Genomic DNA, 20,818 nt, shown 5'->3' with positions numbered 1-20,818 from the left:
ATCTGACTAAGTTAATAATATTCATGATCTTAACTAACACTTAGAAATTTACCAAACATTGAAGCGAAAAAACTCATAATATTTCGAAATTAAAATCGTCTAAAAGAGAAAAATCTATCGTGTGAGAAAAATGGACCGAAAACACGGGTATTTATAGACAATTTGCGACGGTTTAAGCCAAGTCGTCGCTAAATATAACAACAGTTTAAGATAATCGTTGTTGTTTGTCCAAAATATACGCTAATCCACAACAGTTTTCTAAAACCGTTGACCCCTTAAAAAACGCTAAAAGACAACGGTTTTTAGAAAATCGTTGTCATTTGTTCAAAAAAACACGCTAATAGACAACGGTTTAAACCGTTGTCTTTGACCCACAAAAAAATGTTAAAAGACAACAGTTTTTAGAAAACCGTTGTCGTAAACAAATCAAAGACAACGGTTTTTAAAAAACTGTTGTCTATGAGCGGATTTTTTAGGACTACGACAACGGTTTTAGTTGAAACCGTTGTTAAAAGAAAAACACAATGGTTTTAATAACAACCTGTTGTCTTTGATGTGTTGTTGAATGTCTATTTTCTTGTAGTATCCACAATATAGGATGTCATATACTTCGGAATCATGGGCCTGACACTCAGCGCACGTTGGGATGATATGACTAGACTAGAGGCAATCTGAGTTGTTAGATATGCTAGTGTCAGGGAGCAGGGAATGAGCAACCATGTTGCAATGAGTAGCAACCATGCACTGAAAAAAATGTTTTCATTGACTTCTCCTCTATAAATACAAGATTTACTTGATATTAATGCATCCAGATAGTTTTAACTATAAAGCACTCTCTTTATACATTCTTTGCATAAAACACTTGACTGACTTGAGCGTCGGAATAGTTATGTCGAGAAACCTTCAGGTGCTCCACTAACGTTTTGCTCTTTTAAGTGTTCAAATTCTCCTAGCAGGTACTCTCCACTTGATCTCCAGCATGCCCGAGAATAAATACTTCTGACCTAGTATAATCGCCCATTAAGCTTAAACCCGATTTACTTTCCTAAATCATTGACGTCGTCTATGAAAAACTATATCTAAGGCGTAGATTTGGTTTTCACACGTAAATCAGCTCAGATGGATGGTTCCAAAAGAAAGTCCTCGGACTCAAAGGTTCTAGAGGGAAATCCACAACGTCAACAAACTTTTGTGATCAACCAAGAGTAATGAAGGCAGTCTAAAAATCCATGATGGAGAAGTTATCTCCTAGTGACCGTCATGTTCATCATGTTCTTTATTTAATTTGTATTTTTTAATTAATGTAATTATTGAATTTTGTGTTGCTATGATTAATTTAGTTATTCTAACCCATTGAATAAGAATAAAATAGAAAATTCATTTGTATTATTTATTTTTCGATAAATTTGAAAAAAATATATAAATATATCTTTGATTTAAGATTGAGTATCTAGATAATTATTTTTTCAAATCAGACAACACTATAAATTTAGTTTTAACTCTCATATATTTACACCAAAATAATTATGTTTTCTTCGTCTACCAAATTATGGGTTTCAAATATTTGAATTAACAATTGTGTAAAAAAATACAATATTTTCAAGCAATCACCGACCTTTTCGTCTGCATTTCCGATCCAAATATTTACCTTTGGAACACCATGTTGAAAGCGCCGTGCGAGAATATTTCCCTTAATGATTGTTTTTTGCTTTTTAGGAGGATGAGAAGGGAGCTAAATGTGGCTCCGGATGAATATACATTTACTTCTTTGATTAAGGGATGCACTGTTAATTTGGGTCTCAGGGAGGGAAGGGTTGTTCATGGGGTGGTGTTGAGGTGTGGAAGTGAAGGGGATGTGTTTGTTGGGTCCAGCTTGATCGATTTTTATGGCAAATGTAGGGAGATTGAATGTGCAAGTAAGTTGTTTGATGGAATGCGTATAAAAAACGAGGCTTCTTGGACTGCGATGATGGCAGGTTATTTGAATTTTGGGGACCTAGGAGCTGCAAGACATGTGTTTCATAAAATGCCGAAGCGGAATGAGGAGGCTTGGAACTCGAAGATTAAGGGGTTGGTGAAGTTTGGTGATTTGAACTGTGCAAGAAAGCTTATTGACATGATGCCTTCCAAGGATGAGGTTTCATTTACAACTTTAATTGATGGATATGCCAAAGCGGGTGATATGGCAGCTGCAAGGGCGTTGTTCGATGAGTTACCTAATTTGGTTTCATGGTCTACTTTGATCTTAGGGTATGTACAAAATGGAAAGCCTGGTGCGGCCGTGAATGTTTTTGGTGAAATTTTGTCTGCTGATGTGAAACCTGATGAATTTGAAATGGTGAGCTTGATGTCTGCTTGTTCCCAATTGGGGTCCTTTGAGCTAGCAAACTGGATTGAATCTTATATGAGCAATGGTTCCTTTAACCTTAAAAAACCTCATGTTGTTGCAGCTCTTGTTGATAAATATGAAGAGAACAACTATTTTGTTCGAGGAGATGCCTAGACGTGACATGATTTATCTTTGTTCCATGATACAGGGATTTAGTACTCATGTAGTTGGTGCTCAAGCAGTGCGGCTGTTTAACAGGATGTTGGATGAAGGCATAAGACCTGATGCCGTGGCCTTCATAATTATCTTGACAGCTTGTAGCCACGCTGGCCTTGTTGATGATGGATGCCGTTACTTTGACCTGATGATTTGAGAATACTCTTTTAATCCATCTCCTGATCATTTTGCGATTATGGTTGACATTCTGGGAAAATCAGGAAAGCTCAAGGCTGCTTACGAGCTCATACGGTCAATGCTGGTTGAGTCTCGTGCTGGTGCTTGGGGTGCTCTTCTTGGGGCTTGCAGGCTGCATCGTGGTATTGATCTAGGTGAGGACGTAGCCCATAAACTTTTTTGAATTTGAGCCTAGGAGTGCTGGTAACTTCGTGCTTTTGTCCCACCTGTATGCAGAAGCTGATAGATGGTTGGATATATTTCATTTCAGAGACAAAGGAGTTCGAAAACTTCCTGGTTACAGTTATATTGAGCTAGTTACCCCAGTTTGATCCTAATATTCTTGAGTTTGGCAGCGTTATTGCATGAAATCAAACGATGACGAGATTTTAAATTTCTCTCTTGGTTGCTGCTCAGTTTGTTGTCAAAACATATATTTTGACCGGCCTGCCTTTGGCGATGGAATTTTGGTCATTTGTTGGACATGCAATTGCCAAAAAAACTTTCCATTTGAGCACTAGGGCCTAATCTGAACAATACATTTCGGAGAGGACGTTAACAAAATACTTAATGATTGGTTTTATACATCCAGAAATTTTGTGCATTGGTTTTTAATTTGAGAACTTGAACCGGGGCTGCAAAATGAAGTTGGCTGGAGAAGTTTCAGCTGCTAATGTTCTGTGCTAGCTTGTTACCAACATTCTTTGGCAAGTTTAGCTGTGTAGATACTGCTAAATATTTCTTCGAGAACAGTTCTTCGGTAAGATTATGTAAGGAAGCACCAGGTGGGAAAACTAATGAAAATGTGACCTTTCTGATGTTTCAACAATCTAAAATATTCTCATCGTGCCTCCTCCTACCTTCAAGAATTTTGTTGAATGGAATGAAAGGATATCATGGGCAAGAAAATTCATTTTATCACATGTTTGAATACAAGAGAAGCAACAAACATCACAATTTCGCACTAAAACTTGATTCTTGTGTACCTTGATCGGATGGCTAAGTGTGCCTCATCGATTGGCAATTCTACATGGTCAGGTTGCTTGCTTTTAATGATGCAGCATTTGCTCAGGTCTATTATTTACTCTTGAATGACTTTCAGCGTAACACTCAATATATGCAATTGATGGCATCTTTGAATTTGGTCTTATGTGCCTACCAATTACCCACTGTTGCTCGTTTTGATTTTGTTGAGTTCTAATTGATTGACCAATGTAATTTCCCATAACTAAATAATATGAGGCGGATTTACGTGTATATATTATTTATCTCTTTGAATTTGTACTAGCTTATGGATAAAATTAAAGCTTATTTATTAAACGAATGACAATTGGACTAGAACTTTATATGAATTGAACTCTTGAATTATATTAGTCTATTCCTGAATTGCTAATATGCATCAAAGAATTAATGAAGCTCTTGATTTATTATTCAGTCGGTACCGGTTTGGGCAGTATTGAGCTATGACACAATAGAAATTATTATAATAAATTGCAATGTTGGGAGGATTGACGCTTGTCTGCAGCGTTGTCAAATTAGTGTAAAGTTGTCCCTTCATTATTTGAAAACTCAGACATTTTTTGGAGCCATTCTAAAATGATGTTACATTCTTATACCGTAACCATAATTTTATTAGTTGAAACTTTGAAATGATTGAAACTATGTCGCAATATATTGATATGTGGTATTAAAATTATCCTATGCTTATTTTTAGATCTGAAATTATTTTGAGGCAGTGTTATATTAACATTTTGATAGAAATCAGGTAGCAGTTGATAACCATGTATCATTATTTTATGTTACTAGGTACGTTCATTTTCAAATCAAGTACAATAATTTATTTTACGGTAAGTATTATCACTAAGAAATGTATTGTGCTAGTAATTGACCAGATGTGATTAGAAAGATTGCATGATCGGTAAATAACTAAATACATGAGTTTTGTAGCCGAGTGACATGTATATAGCAGTAATTATGAGACCAAAGAGAGGAATGGATGATATGATTGTTGATTTGGTAGAACCAGTGGGTTGTTATCTTGCGAGAACCAATGGATTATAATTAGCCAGTGAATGATATATCTGACTTGATATGATGTTGATGTCATGCGGTTCATTTTGGTCAGGCGGTGGATGATGTATCTAGTTGATTGTTATATTTGTCAGTAACTGGATGATGCAGTTGGTGCTACATGATGATTTTGTGATTCTAACCAGGGGACCATATATTTGGGTACGAGTTGTTAATGTGGATGTGTTTTTAGTTGCATATATTGATTGTGATTATGATGGTTTGTGATATACAGTGGCATGAGATTATTATTGTTGGTTTCACGGCATAGATAATTGGCTTACGGTCCTTCGTGTGATGTTTTAGCTAAATAATGATTGAAGTTACTTTAATCTCTTATATGAGTTGATAATTGGCTTACAATCCATGTGATGTGCTAGTTAAATAATGATTGATATTACTGTAATGTCATGATTTGAGTTGATAATGGGCTCCGTGTTGTGTTAGCTGAATAACGATATAAATTACTCTAATGTCAGGATATGAGGTGATAATTGGCTTACGGTCTTTTTTGTGATGTGTTAGCTAAAAAATTATTGAAAATGATATCAGGATATGAGTTCATAATTGGCGTACGTTTCTTCGTGTGATATTTACAATTGTTTAGTTTATGTATAGAATTGGTTAGTTGTGCAGTTAGTGCGAGATCGAAGGAGTACTAGATTAGGTGGTATCGGAGCAGTGGTTAGATGTCTGGGATGATTAAGATCTTCGGTTTAGGTGTTGGAGGTCAATGTTAATTGTGCATATCTATACAGTTATATGGTCTTCTCATGAGATAACATGTTTATTGAATTCTTTACTTGTGCGTTTGTGTGTTCAATGTGGTGACTTGATACAATAAATGTCTGTATTATCATTGACCGTTGAAATTGCAAGATGATAGTTAAAAACACGAAGAGATGGTAAAGTGTCTCTTGCTACTTGTGTATGTGACTAGCATGATATTCTATTGTGGGTTGTGTGAGTTTAGTCTTGTCCATTGTGTCTAGATAATGTGGACAGTTAAGATTATGTTATTTCTGCTATTAAAGGTAATTGTATGCTACTGAGGTGCATGAGAAATTCTTGTACTACATGGGTGGTACTTGATAATGACTGAAACATATCAAATTATTATCTCATCATATGGATACTAACTTTCTGGAAATATAGGATATTCTAAGGGTGCCGATACGTGGTTATGCTTATTTTACATGTGAGGTTCTGACCCAATGAATTATATAAATTAGGTGATGTCGAATATAGATAATGATGTGGATTCCTGAAATGATGATGTCGATTCCCACGTGTTGTAGCAATGGCCGAGATGATATGCTCAGGTGTTGAGGTGTGGTGTCATCATACGGAAACTCCATAGGTAGTAACATAGGTGTGAGAGGTTATATTGTATAACATTCTTTCATATATATGAAGATTTATGATACCTGAATTGTACCATATGGTTTGTATAACGGTGTTTGGTGAAATGATATGTAATCTTCTAATAATTCCCCATCATGATGATGGTAGCATGATTATTTGGTTATTGACTTTTGAAAGAACATGTTTATCTGCTACAAGATCAGAAATATTGTTTTTATGGAGGAATCTTATGGAATGATGATGATAGTATGTAGATCTTGATTTTTATTAAGTTATTAATTGATCTATTGATAACTAAAGTTAACTTTATTTTGTTTTAGCGTAGCTAGTAGCGTGAGTTTGATCTGTTTGCTTTAGTGACATCTTTGTGATATGATATAGTGAGTGATGACTGTTATTTATTATGTTAGTCGATTTTGTTGAGAAATTTGAGTGAAGACTTTTAACAAAATTTTGGCTTCAGTTCTTTTTTGTTCCTTTAATCTCTCGAAATATTATTTTGTGGTTCGTGGTGCATGTTGGATGCTTTTTCCTAACCGCAGTTCGTGTTGGTTTTATGTTTTCGAAAATTAAGGGTTTGAAAGCTCTTTCAACTTCTGCGATTGATTTTTGGTGTGATACATTGAATTCGGGTGGAATAATGTTTTTTTTATGATTATTGGTTCAAGTGTTCACTTTTTGGTGGTTTGATTCATATGGGTTTCTATTGATTAGGATGATTTGAAATTTGGGATTGGGATGATGAGAAAGTAAGAAATAATAAACGGATGGCGGCATTGATTTTATCCAGTGGCTTGAAGAGGATATGTGCATGAAGATTCTGGGGTGTTTTCTGATCTTGTTCGTGTTTGTGCTGTTTCAAGTTATTGGCATCAGTTTGGCGAGTTGAATGTCTTTAGTCAAGGAGTACCGATGTTTTCGTATATTCTTGTTCACTTGTATTGAATTTGAATGACTGCAGTAATCTCAGATAGGGCTTTGTAAGCAGATTTGTCTGAGAATGTTCCCTGAGACATCAAACATCGATCACGTTTTCTAAATAACAGGCCGGCTTGTGTTTCGACTTACGATAACTAAGGCATGTGATTCTTCCGAATGGCCGGGCTTCTCTTGAGAGGGAACATGGAGCATATGCATCCTTGAGTCGATATCTTGGAAAATATAATATCAGATGCTCTCTGTGTGTATCCAGCACAAATAATTGTCCTGAAGAAAGAATACTTTTACTGGGATTTGGATGAGAGGGTTTTGCATTGGTCAAGCAGATGTGCACTTGTTACTTTTATGATCATTTTTTTTCCATTTTAATTTCACTTTTATACATCTCTATAAATCATTTTTATTTTGTATTTGACAAAATATTCGAGCAACTAAGCGAGAAACATAGGATTGAGAGTCTTGTGTATATTATTTTCTCATTTTTGCTGACAGATGTAATATGATGTATTTGGATTGAAAATTTTGAATTTGAGAAAATTATTCGAGAAATTAATTAAATCCAGCACAAATAATTACGTTGTATTTTGGTTTTTATAGTTTTATAACTTCTTGGGAAACAATGGAGTCCAATACATTATGTTTTCTTTCCATTTCAGGAAATATTTATCTGATTTCCTTCATTAGTTTCATCAAATTTCAGGTTTAGAGAATTTAATGAATAGATAGATTAGGAACTAATTTAACATTTATCTCTTGTCCGATTCTGTGACTGCTCGCTCCACCGTCGAATCCAAGCTGGTTATATATATATAAATTATAATCGACTAATGGGATCCAGATGTTTCGATTTTGACTCGAGGATGAATATAGTGTTCCTATAATTATAGGAAAAAAAACCCATTACGGGTGGTGGGAAAAAGGTTCGCATTGATCATCAATAAATATATATAATTGCTGTTGTGTTCCCTTCAGATCCATCGGCATTGGAAAGTTCATCAATTTCGTTGTACGCGTTATATATCCCCATCAATTGCATGTAAATTAATGGGATTTCAGGTTGGCATTTGATTTTTGGGGAGAATGGAGCTTATTTTTGCAGGTAAGTTTGTCTTCTTTTTTTATGTGGGCTGTGTACTTTGTTGCCATTCACCAGTTTTTTAAATGGAATGATGTGGATTTCGGGTCATGTTCTCGTATGGTTTTAACAAAATCTTGGTTGTTTTCTGAGCGAGTGATTGTTGATGGCATTTGTAATTATGCCGCGATTTTGTTTTTCTGTTCAGTGCTTTTTGTTTATGTTGTTGTTGTTGCTTTGCAGGTTTTGGTCGAAATGGAGGAGTTATGGGGGATAATGGCCTACCGATTTTACTGATTGATTACTTTGTGTACGATGTCTGTATGTGAAAGCAATTAATTGGTGGTGATTCAGAGGAATAATAATTTGGTTGTCTTAAATTCTGATTTGTGTAGTTTTCTATAGAATTCCATGACAGAAGTGGCTAGACCCGCCTATCCGAGGAACTTTTTGTCCATTATTGGTTTAGTGGGAGGTCTTTCTGTGTTCTTGGTTCTTGCCTCCACCATCTTGGTCCAACAACCGATTGGGTCAACAGTTCGTGGATATTTCTACTTTGTTGATAGATCCATAGAGGTTAATTCGGATTCCACTGGTGGTTCAGTTTCTAATTCCAATTACAGCGATGGTTCTCCAGAAGAAGATACAGATTGGTCGAGTTCTGCAGTTTTGACTGGCCACGGAAATGGAGGTGTTTCTCTTTTCGGGTATATTAATCCTGTAAGAAAAGTAGGAGATGATGAGGGCAGACCTGTGCCTGAAAAATTGACTCCCGGATCTCTAGCTAAGAATAACTTGTCAAGTTCAATACAGGTAGAATCTAAGAATTCGAAGAACATGCATCCATATTCTGAGGTTAGACAAGAAGAGGATGGAATTACAAATCCACCTTCTTCAGGTACTGCTGCCAAAAACCAGTCGTTCATATAATTGTTTTGTCCCCCTTTGTGATATTTATCGTCACTTCTTATCTGTTAACACTTTTAACCTGCTAGCATATACATTATTGCTAAGATGGACATAAAGTTTATCTGTCCAACAACTACAGATTTGATTAGCTTGGGGAGAGTTATATTCCATGTTGGTTTTGTGGATTGTCTTTCTGATGTTTTCATTTGTGCGCAGCTAACAAATATGACACTTGCCTCAAAGAAATTCAGTTCCTTGATTCCTTGACACACCCAATGAATATGATGATGGATTCTATTAGCAATGAAGTAGTCATTGTAAATATTTAAATATTCATTCATTGACTCTTACTTCGTAGTCATTCTGCCAATCATTGAAGGTAGGTTTTTCATGGTCGTACGTAAGCCAATGGTTGTGTTACTGATTGATTGCAGCCTAATGTACCATTGACTTGACATGAATGTAATCAACTTTTCATTCCAACTACTGTACTCAAACTCTGGTTTTAAGAATGTGTCAATTTGAATGATATCAGTTCTCTTGATGTCAGTTTTAATTACCTTATTAATGAATTTTTAGTTGGCAAGTGCACAATAACAGAATGTGTCGGTGTCTGCTATGTTATTTTTTGTATTATATTTTCCTATGATAATGCTATACCACGGGCTGAAGTTAAAATCGACTACCGTTGTTGTTTAGATTATATGACATCGTGAGTTTATCTTAATCGTGTCAGGTTGTGATCTTTACCATGGCACTTGGATCTATGATCCTATTGGGCCATTGTACACAAATAACTCATGTCCCGTGATTACTCAGATGCAGAATTGTCAGGGAAATGGGAGGCCAGATAAGGAATATGAGAATTGGAGATGGAAACCTTCCGAGTGTGACCTCCCTAGGTTTGACCCAAAAATGTTCTTGGAGTTAATGAGAGGAAAAACGCTAGCTTTTATTGGGGACTCAGTTGCAAGAAATCAAATGGAATCTATGCTGTGTATCTTGTGGCAGGTTAGAATAAATTTCTCCTTTTACTTTTGTCTACTTCTTCCCTGCTCCCTTTCCTTCCATTATTTATGTTCACTGCTGTTTAGCAATTAATGGTTCTGTATGGAGGAAACTTCAAATTTTTTTTGGCTGTTGTATGTTGACCCTTGAAGGTTTTTTTTTTAAAAAAAATTCATTCATGTGGTTCCCTCTCTATTAATCACTCAAATAGTCAATTGTGTTTTGGAGTAACTGTACACCTGAAAACCAGCTGCTATAAAAAATTGGCATATAACTGATGTATGGAGAAGAATAAACGACCTCCATCAAACCCTATTTGTGCCACATTGATTACAAATTGCATTGGCTGACATATAAGGTATTGCTAGTTATAGAATTCTTTTATTGTAGTATTGTAAATTAATCTAGAAACAAAAGTCTCTTCATTAATGTTATCTCTTTACATGAGCGTCACAAACAATGCTCTACAACTTGTAAATCCGTCATTTGCACTCTTTCAGGTTGAGGTACCCAAAAACGGAGGCAACCGAAAAATGCAACGGTATTACTTTAGATCTACGTCTACCATGATTGTTCGCATATGGTCTTCATGGCTTGTGCACCAAACACCTGAACCATTTGACTTTGCCCCCGATGGCATCGCTAAGCTCCACCTTGACCTACCAGATGAGGTCTTCATGGACTATATCTCAGGTTATGATGTGGTTGTCCTCTCCTCAGGCCACTGGTTTGCCAAGCAGTCGGTGTATATTTTGAACAATGAGATTGTAGGAGGACAACTATGGTGGCCTGATAATTCCAGACTAAAGAAGATTGATAACATTGAAGCTTTTGGAATATCAATCGAGACAATCATTACTGCCATAGGCACTCACCCAAATTACACTGGTCTTACACTTGTTAGAACCTTTTCACCCGATCATTACGAGGGTGGAGAATGGAATACTGGAGGATCATGCACTGGGAAAGAACGGCCAATCTTAGAAGGTGAATTAATTGAAAATCGTTTTACCGATGTAATGCACGAGAAACAGGTGACAGGTTTTTACCGTGCAATGAAGAAAAAGACAAACAAATCAAAATCGAAACTGATGGATATCACAGAAGCCTTTTCATATCGCCATGATGGGCATCCGGGTCCATATCGAAGTCCGGACCCAAATAAAATCACACAGAGAGGACCAAATGGTAGGCCTCCCCCACAGGATTGCTTGCACTGGTGCATGCCAGGTCCAGTTGATACATGGAATGAACTGGTACTGGAAAATATAAGAAGAGGATTCCAGGACTTGTAGAAATAATTGTCGTGAGAGTTGTTCAGTTTTGTTGTTAGCTCGAATGTATTCTTGTTTTTTTGTTAGAATTAATTTTTTTCCCGCTCCATAGAATAATGTGCGAAAGAAAGATATCACAAGTTTTATAGGCTATCGCTGATGCAAAATGTTTGCAGTTTACTCCTGTATTGTAACACATCACCGTAAAAGCGCCAACAGCTCAGCTTCATTTGTTTGTCCTAATGTAATTAACAGCCATTAGCACCATCACTTTTCGACCTCTTTCTTTATTTGAAGCAGTGTCTATTGTGTGGTGTAGAAGGATGTATGCTACAGCGTATCCCCGATCGAAGTAACCATCAAAGATCCAATGCAAAGTAAAATGCAGCAAAGTTCTCGAAAGCTCATCTCAGAACCAGGTGTATTCCTATACCAACTTCCATAACGTCTATATTATAGGATGGTGTCTCCATATAATCAATTTGCTATCTTGTTATGTCTATACATGTAATTGGTGTTGAAATTTATCTATCTCGATCTGAAGTTGTTTTGATAGGTGATGTAATACAAAAGCATACTTGACCAGCAAGGAGGCGAACAACGGCAGGTTGAGAGAAGGCGGAAAACATGCACCAAGACAACAGGAGCAAGCATGAACACATTGGTAGAAAAGCTATGGTAAGGATGAACATCTGGAAATGATGTGCTTTCAAGAAAGTCGGTTTGATTTACCTTGCGTTGGATCTTTGGTCGCTGCATTGGTATTGTATGAGGGGGGTCATTTGATATTTTTGAAGTTTAATTGAAATAGAGTAGTATCAAAGTTTAATTGAAACCAACACCACATATTTGTTTTGAAATATTCTACTAATTAAATATGTAGTAAGATGATTTTTATCATAAATATTAGAATTTTGACATACTTTGTTATAAAAAATAAAAATACAAATGAATTACAATTCAATCGATAAAATATATGAATTATATGCAAAAAATAAATGGGAATACGATTTTAAAAAATGAGGAAAAAGACCGTCATTTTTCGAAAGGGTTTGACTCTAATATTTAATTTACATACATTATTTATAATGGCAAAAATTTGTGTGAGACGGTCTCACGGGTCGAATTTGTGAGACGGATATCTTATTTGGGTCATCCATGACAAAGTATAATTTTTTATGCTATGAGTATTAATTTTTATTGTTAATATGGGTAGGATTGGCTCATCTCACAGATTAGTATCCGTGAGACGGTCTCACATGAGACCCACTCATTTATCATAGCTAAATGTGTTGGTGCAATTTTGGAATTATGAAAAAAAAATTCAACAAAGTAGTTATTATCGACCGTACTTGAGATTGTGTTTGATTTTATTTCAGACAAAAACTTGTGTGAGACGGTCTCACGGGTCGTATTTGTGAGACGGATCTCTTATTTGGGTCATCCATGAAAAAGTATTACTTTTTATGCTAAGAGTATTACTTTTTATTGTGAATATGGGTAGAGTTGACCCGTCTCACAGAATAAGATCCGTGAGACGGTCTCACATGAGACACACTCTTTATTTCATTGAGTTTGGATTATTTTAAGTAGCGGATTTCATGTGTATAGTAAATAAATAAAAACAAAAACAAAAACTTATGTGAGACGGTCTCACGAATCGTAGTTGTGAGACGGATCTCTTATTTGGGTCATCCATGAAAAAGTATTATTTTTATGCTAAGAGTATTACTTTTTATTGTGAATATGGGTAGGGTTTCCCGTCTCAAATAATAAAATCCGTGAGGCGGTCTCATATGAGACTCACTCAACAAAAAATAAAGAATGAAATATTTTTAAAAATTTAAATAAAATTATTTTTTTAAAAATTAGAAAAAGAAAAATATAAAAAAAAATGATATCATCACATCATGTAGTTGGTTAGTTTTTTTTTATGATGAGAGATTTCTCAGTCGCTACCAGTTATATGTACTGAGTAACCCTTCGGGTTAAAGCAAATAGTTGACAAATTGCAAATCACGCTGGTTAGATAAACTACATTGGACAAATTTTATGCGACATGTTCCTCCGAGAAAATATTGGTAAGAAGAATCGAAATCTGGATTATTTGTCAATAGCTTATCTTCTGAACAACTCGGACATCTTCTTAATAGCAAAACCATGTAGTTATTTTGATAAAGATATATGATGTTTCAAAGCAAATCCAAAATTATATCATGATTAGGGTGAGCATTCAGTCTATTCGGTTCTCGATCGAACCGAATTAGCCATAACCGAACCGAACCGAAATATTTTTCCATAATCGAACCGACCGAAATATTTTTCAATAACCGAACCGACCGAATTATTTTTCATAACCGATTAAAACCGAACCGAATTAAAATCGGTTAATTCGGTTGGTTACCGAATTAACCGATTAGTTTTTTTAAAAAAAAATTATGATTTAACTTTAATTATATATATAATTTTTTTTAAATACTACAATCTACACAAATTCATAAAAACATAAAATCACACACATCACAAAAATATAAGTTTTGTTTGAACACAATTAATACATATTATATCGATTTTAAAATTAAAAATTTAAAAATATATAAAAATTTATTAAATAATAGTATATATTATATCGGTTAACCGATTTCAAAATTTTGAAAACCGTAACCGAACTGAATTAACCGATATAACCGAATTTTTTAAATTTGAAAACCGAATTTCCGAAATAACCAAACCGAATTGGCTCGGTTCGGTCGGTCAATTCAGTTTAACCGAATCTTACTCACCCCTATTCACGACTCTTGTATTATATATATTAAAAGATAATTCTATCATATCCAATATTTGGTTGTAAATTGATTATTTATTTCATATCTCAATCAAACGATTAATTATTTATCTAATGATAATAAAAAGTTAATATTATATTTCATTTTATTTATTTATTTATATTAATTATTAACAAGATAAAATTTTAACTTTCTAATTTTGGCAAAAACTTGTGTGAGATGGTCTCACGGATCGTATTCGTGAGACGGATCTCTTATTTGGGCTATCCATGAAAAAATATAATTTTTTATGCTTAGAGTATTATTTTTTATTGTGAATATGAGTATGGTTGACCCGTTTCATTGATTAAGATCCATGAGACGGTCTCATATGAGACTTACTCTTTATTTTATGTCAAATCTAATCAGTCAAATTAAATATATTTTTTCTTTTAATTACTAATCTCGTATTCTATGTCAAACACAAAATTATTATTATTATTTTAAACTCAAATATTTTCAAAATCACGTAATTTTTAATCATATGCAAACACGTTCATCCAAGTAAACGATATCAATAATATTTAGAAAATATATTTTTAAAAAAGCTGTCTAAATATTTTAATAAAGCTCAAAAGTGAGAAGGTTTGGATGGAAATTTGAGATTGTTTCCCCTCAAATGAATCGATCATTGCAAGATGAATCTTTTCAAATATGTTATAGCATGTCTTTTGTAAGATGGTCTCACGAATCTTTATCTATTAGACGGGTCAATCCTACCGATATTCACAAAAAAAGTAATACTCTTAGTATAAAAAGTAATATTTTTTTATAGATGATCCAAATAAAAAAGCAGTCTCATAAAATACGACTCGTGAGACTGTCCTACACAAATTTTTGTATTTTATTGACCTCAGAGACAAAGTAGACAGTAGTACTCTCACAAAATTTAAAAAAAAATACAAGACAAAGAACTGGTCAAGGGTTGAAAATATTGAAATACAAGCCACAATTGCTTTACAGCCTTAAATAATTAAATAAATTGCCTTTTTCCAAATTTAAAAATTACAGATATTTTATAATCTTTTATATTTAAAATCCATTAACTTTGCATATTTTTAAACCCCATTTACGAAATTTCCGAGACGGATTTGAAACCATTTTGTTAACCACGATTCATAATTTGAATTTAAATATTGCCACTCACCTAATAAATTTTTCTATTATTTAATTGATTCATATTATTTAAATTCCTAAAATTCTCCAACTTTGCTTATTTTTCATTATTATTATCGGCTTTTTCTCGCAAAACCCTAATTTTTACATCTAAAAAAAAATTCGGATACCAACCAAAATTTTTATTTTTTTTCCCAATTTCACGGATACAGTTCTGATCTTGCTCTGTAATGCAGATATTTAAAAAAAATTAAAATTTTAGCCCGCGTTTTACTGCAGCGGAGCTTCTCCTGTATACTGGAATGATCTTGGAATTGTTGAGTCTGAATCTTGGATTACAAGATTTCCGAGTTCCTGAACTGGGTTTTTGTAAGATTTTCTGGGTAATTCAAGTTTTACCTTGTGTTGTTCTTAAAATTTCTACTTTGGGGTAATTTTGGTGGAAAGGAGGTTTTCTCAGTTAGTCCTGCGTGTTTGAGGTGAAAAAGACACGATCTTTGTCATATTCAGTGAGGCTAGTTCCGAGAATCTTCTGGAGTTTAAGGATTTTGTAGGTGTCTGATATAGTTTAGTTTATTAATGGAGGAGAAAGAAGGATTAATGGGCTCTGGAGTTGCAGTGAGAGGTGACGAAGCTCCTCAGAGCTTCAGGGTCGAACCTATGGCGGAAAGTTCGAGCCAATTTGGGGGATCCACTGCTCCGCTGTCGTCGGAAGATCCGCCAGCAAGTGTGGCAGCACCGGCGGCCGGGGAGGTGATGAAGAAGAAGAGGGGAAGGCCAAGAAAGTATGCGCCAGATGGTTCTGTTGTGGCACTGTCACCTATGCCTATATCGGCTTCGATTCCACTTACTGGAGATTATTCCGCGTGGAATCAGAGTTTGGGCGGAAGAGTTGACTCTTTCAAGAAGAAAAAGAAGTCGAAATTCGAAAGTCCGGGTACCCATTTTCGATATGGATATTATATTTGTTAGTTTGTAAAGAAACGTATGAAATTTGTTTGTTTTGCGCGTGTGTGTGTGTGTGTGTGAGTGTGTATTGCTAACTTGTGTGAGATCTGCTGTTTTTATTTTTGTTGAACGTCAAAGGTGGACCCAAGATTTTGGGCGAGAGGAGATAGAGAGAAGGAGGACGATTTAGTAATATTCGATGGGGGTGAAAATGAAAATCTCGTGGGAAAAAAATATGCATAAAATTTGGAAACCACTGATAAATCTGTTGGCTACAAGTGTTGAGAAATTAGATCTGCTTATCTTCTTTTGTCTTAGTGCTGCTCTTTTCTATTTTGTTCGGTATTATGGGGTCAAGTTTATATGTATAAAACGTAAAACAAGTGTCACGTTTAAAATGTGGAAATTTATATGCTGATAATTGTTGAGAAACAATTTCGTTTATTAATGACTTTTTTTTAGCTGATGTCACAGAACAAGCATCTGTCCTTTTTCTGTATAATTGTTGTGTGCAATTGTGCATGAATGGTGTTGTAAGAATCAAGAAAATGGTCGAAAATTATGTGGATCTGGTCCATGATACAGGTGGGAATCGGGCTTCTGGGAAACACAGGATTAACCTGGTTGATATTAAAGCACCTCTCTCAGAAAGTTGTTTTTTACCATGTTCAAAAAAAAAAAGAAAGTTGTTTTTTACCATGTTTTTTCGGTGGTTGATAGTAGATATCGCACCATCACGTTGTAAATGGACTGCAAGATCCAAAGGGCGAGGGGGGAAAAAATTGAACTTCCATTATTATTGCACGATTGGTGGAGATCTTGTATTTTGTTTTTGCAGTTGGTGTGGAACTTGTGAAAATAGTTTTAGTGATTTTCGATCTTGTAACTTATGCTATCCAAGTAGCCATAGTATGTGAATATTATTTGTCCTCACAGATACAGAAATATTAACTTGCAGTAGTTGCTTGCTAAGATATTTTATCTTTGAATGATCAATGATTTAATACCTGTAATTTTTTATTATGTTGTAGGGGGGACGACGGGCCATTCTGGAGGTGGAAGTTTTACACCCCATGTAATCACTGTTAATGCAGGCGAGGTACTTGTTATCCCAAGAAAGCTGGTTCCTCTTTCTAGTACAATGTTCCTTTTAATTCTGATTGATTTTAGAAAGTTTCTTTATTTTAGTCATTAAATCCTATAGAAGTTCTTAAATTTTTGGAGCAGTAAATGATGTCATAATATAGCAACTAGGTAGTGGTATTATTTTCCATGCATATGTTCCAACTTCATAATGGCATGCTTTAATCTTGTACGAGGTTTCCTTTGTGTATATTTACAATTCCAAATTATTGACTATGGTATTTGGAAAAACTACATTCGGACTACGAATCATCCAACTTAAATAAATTAACTTGTAGCAAGTCACTTGTGCTCTTATACATGTGTTTCGAAAATTCTAAAATGAGCCATATTGGATACTTAAACGGACTTCAATCCCACTCGTTGCATTTGGGGTCTCACGGCCCATTTTACTTTTGATTAATTTTTTTTACTTTTTCTTGTTTCAGGATGTTAGTATGAAGATACTATCCTTTTCTCAGCAAGGATCTAGAGCCATTTGCATTCTTGCTGCAAATGGCGCCATCTCAAATGTTACACTTCAGCAACGTAATTCCTCTGGCGGTACTTTGACCTATGAGGTAGTGGCCTTGTGTAATTGATCTTTCATTCATGTAAAGAAATATGATATCGCCTCCCATTCCGAGTTTTTTGTGGTTTACTTTTACCCACTTAACTTGAAATTTTTGTCTACATGATTATTTCATCCATCACTACCAAGAATCTTATAGAGGACACGATGGCTTAATTTTAAATAACATGGATCTTCATTCTACAGGGGAATTTCGAGATTCTTTCGTTGACGGGATCGTTTATTCTGAATGATGATGGATTGACAAAAAGTAGATCTGGTGGAATGAGCATCTCTCTGGCCGGACCGGATGGCCGTGTTCTGGGGGGAGGTCTAGCTGGCATGCTAGTGGCAGCAGGCTCTGTTCAGGTTTGAGAATTCTTTTCAAATATAATTTTTATGGGTTTTTGCCTAATAGATGGTAAAAATGAGCATTGGTAGTCTAATATGTCACTCACATATGAGTGAAATGGATTTGAAATCATCGATTTGAAGTCCAATGATAGGCGGGATATTACAACTTCCTCGTGCACCAACCTATGTCGCTATTCACATAGGACGTATTCGTGCAAACATTCTGTTCCTGTGGATTTTTTAGGCTTGAATCATTTTTTAAACCTTCTGAATGCAACAGGTTGTGATTGGCAGTTTTCTTCCCGGACACCAGCAAGAGCAGAAGCCCAAGAAACCAAGATACGAGAACACAATAACGTTCGGACCCTCCCCCAGTAACCCTATCTCTGAAGAAAGATATGAAGTAGCCTATAATGGGCCGAAGCCGAATCTGACCAGTTCCATTTCCTTCCATGGGAACTACGACTTGGCTTCTTTGAACTCCATTCCAGGTTCCAAGATTACCGACATTGACAACAATCGTTCGCTAACAGGTGAAGATTCGGGAGAGCAAAGCCAATGAATAACTTGCTGATCATATGCCATGTGCCTATCATTATCTTAGGTTTAGAAAGCCTTAGGCTCACTTCTTCTGACCCTTTTACAAAGCGAGGACTCCTCGTCGTTACAGAGCATAGTCGATCACGATTAGAAGTTATTCTGTTTCTTGTTTAGGCGACTGTAGGGTAGGAGTGACTTCTGGTATCCTTACATTTCTTGTGAGTTTTTCTTCTGTTGTGTAAAACTTGTATTTTATATGTATGAACTGGGATTTGTTACTGTTATTTAGTTCAGTTGATGAAATTGAAATCTTCTGCTGGTTTATTAATATTATTTTTGACAAATTCTGCTTGTTTATTTCAGTTGTGGTTGAAAGTAGCCCATATGATTATTTTGTTTTAATAACTTTTCATGAATAAATATATTAAATATATATATTTAATACGAATAAAGATTATTGTTAAATAATTATTATATATAGAGCACACTTTAAAAACTAGAAATCAAAAGTCGAAAAAATGGAAATTTTAGATTTAAACTTCAACTAATCGTTCAAAATTATGAAATAAATATTTTTGTTATATAATTCTATCGAAATATAGAATTTGTTTGGAAAGATTAAAATAATTAGTTGAAGCAATATTACTATAAATGAAATAATTGTATGGCTTGTAATAAAAGTAAAAGAAAATACTAAAACACATACGGTCATGGCACAATAATGGAAAAAAGCACTGGTAGAAGAACAAGTTATAAATTTATTAATTATCATAGATTCGAAACCATTTCAAATCTTTAATATGACTACATTGGAATTTGTCTTTTGATAATTCAGGAAAGAAGACCTATCTCTTCCATGATTGATACCTCGGTAATAGCCCGGACCATCTTTCGAAAAATCTTTATTTTATATCTGAATTTCGATGTAAATCGTATTTTTTTCCACGAGTTTTGAAGATCGAAACCGCAAAATTCCGATACGAAACACATAATGTTTGGTAACATATCAAATGGTCTCTTTGATGAAACAGTAAGGATAAACGTGCAAAAACGACCATAGAATTTTTATATCCAAATAAATCAACAAGTTTTTGTTTAATCTAAAAAACCATTCCGTAAGTCATCATGACAAAACTTCGAATTGTCAAATTTTATGTTTGTTTGTTGTTGGAAAACTTTCTTCATGATTTTGTTTTTAAAATAATTAATTTTTTTTAATCAATTGGCATGTTTTTGAAATAATAACAAGATAAATATTCACATTTTTATATATAATTTTGAAATTTATGTATATTTAGTTAAATTTGTAAACCCAGATCCATTATATCATAATACAGAACGTCTTATAGAAGGATTTAATTTCGATAGAATATAACTTACCAAAACAAATTTATCTAATTTTATTAATTTCATGTAATTATTTAAAATTAACTTGAAACGAAATATATGTTGTAAATTTAATGCAAAGTTGTACGGGTGAAAGTTTGTTGTTTTATCAAAAATTAATAGTTGGTGGTAACTAACTCAAATTTTTTAAACTGCATGACAGTCCAAACATCATAATTTGATCGATTTACTCAGCATGGACAAATATTGTACCTTAACAATCTCTCTCCGAATAATTGCACTCATTACAATAAATGAGAATCGAACTCATGAATTGACCGTGATACTAATTGTAGGACCGAACGTTTGCTGTTTTACGAAAAGATATAGGCATATAGCTGATATAATAGTATAATTAAAGTCTTTTACACCGTATAGGAGTTTAAACGTCATAATTCGATCGTTTTACCCAACAATTATTTATTGTAACTCAACACAAATTAATTTTACATTTGGTAGATATTTGCAATCAGAAGTTGCCTGTTAAACTCAATAAAAAAAACTAATATAAACCATTTGATTGAAATTTTGCTAAGCACACCGCTAAATGACGCAACCAATCTTATTACTTATACGATCATAATTAATCCCACA

The 20,818-nt window shown here is 34.4% G+C and overlaps 2 protein-coding genes and 1 pseudogene across 2 annotated transcripts; all 3 read left to right on the top strand.

The window, feature by feature from the left end:
• Positions 1-1,597: 1,597 nt before the first annotated feature.
• LOC140803245 (putative pentatricopeptide repeat-containing protein At5g37570) lies at positions 1,598-7,139 on the top strand (annotated as a pseudogene).
• A 563-nt stretch (positions 7,140-7,702) lies between these two features.
• Positions 7,703-11,629, top strand: LOC140825710 (protein YLS7-like). Its single transcript, XM_073187643.1, has 4 exons — positions 7,703-8,195; positions 8,415-9,069; positions 9,817-10,091; positions 10,589-11,629. Exons 2-4 carry the CDS (start codon positions 8,583-8,585, stop codon positions 11,381-11,383), a joined length of 1,557 nt encoding a protein of 518 aa, XP_073043744.1. The 5' UTR covers positions 7,703-8,195; positions 8,415-8,582; the 3' UTR covers positions 11,384-11,629.
• A 3,776-nt stretch (positions 11,630-15,405) lies between these two features.
• LOC140825706 (AT-hook motif nuclear-localized protein 1-like) lies at positions 15,406-19,122 on the top strand. Its single transcript, XM_073187630.1, has 5 exons — positions 15,406-16,240; positions 17,283-17,350; positions 17,823-17,954; positions 18,152-18,313; positions 18,579-19,122. Exons 1-5 carry the CDS (start codon positions 15,883-15,885, stop codon positions 18,858-18,860), a joined length of 1,002 nt encoding a protein of 333 aa, XP_073043731.1. The 5' UTR covers positions 15,406-15,882; the 3' UTR covers positions 18,861-19,122.
• Positions 19,123-20,818: the final 1,696 nt, after the last annotated feature.

The sequence above is a fragment of the Primulina eburnea genome, chromosome 1, assembly GCF_022965805.1.
Source record: "Primulina eburnea isolate SZY01 chromosome 1, ASM2296580v1, whole genome shotgun sequence".
NCBI lineage: Eukaryota > Viridiplantae > Streptophyta > Magnoliopsida > Lamiales > Gesneriaceae > Primulina > Primulina eburnea.
The sequence above is the reverse complement of the archived record's forward strand: the minus strand, read 5'-3'. Positions and strand labels throughout refer to the sequence as shown.

Excerpts from the sequence above, each read along its gene's own strand:
- LOC140825710 (XM_073187643.1), top strand. The coding sequence starts at position 8,583 with ATGACAGAAGTGGCTAGACCCGCCTATCCGAGGAACTTTTTGTCCATT. Across the intron at positions 9,070-9,816 it reads TACAAATCCACCTTCTTCAG|GTTGTGATCTTTACCATGGC; the intron begins GTACTGCTGCCA and ends TAATCGTGTCAG. Across the intron at positions 10,092-10,588 it reads TGCTGTGTATCTTGTGGCAG|GTTGAGGTACCCAAAAACGG; the intron begins GTTAGAATAAAT and ends GCACTCTTTCAG.
- LOC140825706 (XM_073187630.1), top strand. The coding sequence starts at position 15,883 with ATGGAGGAGAAAGAAGGATTAATGGGCTCTGGAGTTGCAGTGAGAGGT. Across the intron at positions 16,241-17,282 it reads GTCGAAATTCGAAAGTCCGG|GGGGGACGACGGGCCATTCT; the intron begins GTACCCATTTTC and ends ATTATGTTGTAG. Across the intron at positions 17,955-18,151 it reads GCGGTACTTTGACCTATGAG|GGGAATTTCGAGATTCTTTC; the intron begins GTAGTGGCCTTG and ends TTCATTCTACAG.